Raw genomic sequence first — 1,349 nt, 5'->3', positions numbered from 1 at the left:
CCGCCTCTGGCCGCGCGTGTGCGTCGGACTCAGGGCCTCAGTTTCCCCGTCGGAACCACGAAGAGGGTAAGGCCGTCCCGGAGGGCTAAGGGCGCAAAGTCATCTTTGCCCGGAAACTAAGCTCCAGCACACCTCCTTCTCCAGGGTCCTCCGGAGGCCCCCCCCCCCTCCGGCCCAGACACACACCCCATCTCAGCCTGCGCTCCGCCCCTCGGAATTCCCGGCTCCGCAGGGGGGCGGGTCAGGCTGGGAGGAGGAGCGAGGGAAGCGGGCGAGAAAGTTTGCAACTTTTCTCCCGCTCCAGACTCGGAGCGGATGCGCGTGGCGTGCGCAGGCGCAATGAGGCGGGGTGGCCGCGCGCGCTGCGGGCCCGGCCCCGAAAGCCTGGAGTAACACAGCTGGGGCACAGCTGGCCGGGGCGGCGGTGGGCCCGTCCACTCTCTCCTATTGGCCAGACGTTGAAGCCCCACCTCCAGCCTCTCCTCCCCTCCCTGCCTGATTCGGCCACTGCACGTCCCGCTAGCTAAGCCTCAGGCCATTGGCCGGTCCACTCGCTTTTTGATTGGCTCGTCGAGTAGCTTCCCGCCCCGCAACCCAAATTGAACAGAGGCGGTGGGCTGTTTCAGGAGGACCAGAGGGATTTTTATTCAAGAGGATCGGGGGTGGGGGTCCTAGGTGGGGAAGAAACAATAAATACCGAGGAATGTAAGGGGGCGGGGGTCTCAGTGCATCCCAAACGTGGATTAGGATTAGGGGCCTGGGGTGCGGGAGCCTAAGTCGTAGGAAAAGCTCAATAAATACCCCAAACTGCCGAACGGGCGGAGCCGGCCATAGCTCCGAGAGCGTCACAAGTGAGAAGGGGCGCAAGAGTCCTCGAAAAAGCGAGGCTGGCAAAGGCAAGAGGGTACCGAGAGCGGGTAGAGTGTCGGGAGAGCAGGACCCGGTGCACCAGGCGAGTGGCTTGCGAGCCAAGTGTGAGTGGGTGGGTGGCTATAGAGGGTGAAGAACGGCCGGCCAAGCCCCTGTCCCACTGCCTTCTCTGCAGAGCAGTTTCTCCCCCGCGCCCAGCCGAAGGAAGAAGGTGGTCCGCGGTGCCCCACATCAGCCGGAAGATCCCTGCCTACGATCTCCCTCGAGCTGCGGTCTCCGGCCGCAGACCCGGCCCCACCCTCCCCGGCCGCCCGGGGACGAGCCCGGATCACAGGGTTGGCACGGGAAGCCCGGAGAACGCTTTTGGGGGCGGGCCCGGGTCATCCAGCCCTCCTGCGGAGCCTGAGTGGAGGGCAGGCTGGGGGTCTAGGGTTCAGGGGGCGAAGGGGGCTGCGGGGCGGCGCCTGGCCGGGACGAAG

At 66.0% G+C, this 1,349-nt stretch overlaps 1 protein-coding gene across 1 annotated transcript in view; it reads right to left on the bottom strand.

Moving 5' to 3' along the window:
- SIX5 (SIX homeobox 5) overlaps positions 1-1,254 on the bottom strand; it is a 5,411-nt gene extending 4,157 nt beyond the window's left edge. Inside the window, exon 1 of the mRNA XM_045292670.1 lies at positions 1,169-1,254. Coding sequence (XP_045148605.1) covers positions 1,169-1,254 — 86 coding nt within the window. The remainder of the gene's footprint in view (positions 1-1,168) is intronic.
- Between the last annotated feature and the right edge of the window lie 95 nt (positions 1,255-1,349).

The sequence above is a fragment of the Echinops telfairi genome, unplaced genomic scaffold, assembly GCF_000313985.2.
Source record: "Echinops telfairi isolate 266 unplaced genomic scaffold, ASM31398v2 ScPeMD7_655;HRSCAF=1070, whole genome shotgun sequence".
In the NCBI taxonomy this organism is placed as follows: Eukaryota; Metazoa; Chordata; class Mammalia; order Afrosoricida; family Tenrecidae; genus Echinops; species Echinops telfairi.
The sequence above is the reverse complement of the archived record's forward strand: the minus strand, read 5'-3'. Positions and strand labels throughout refer to the sequence as shown.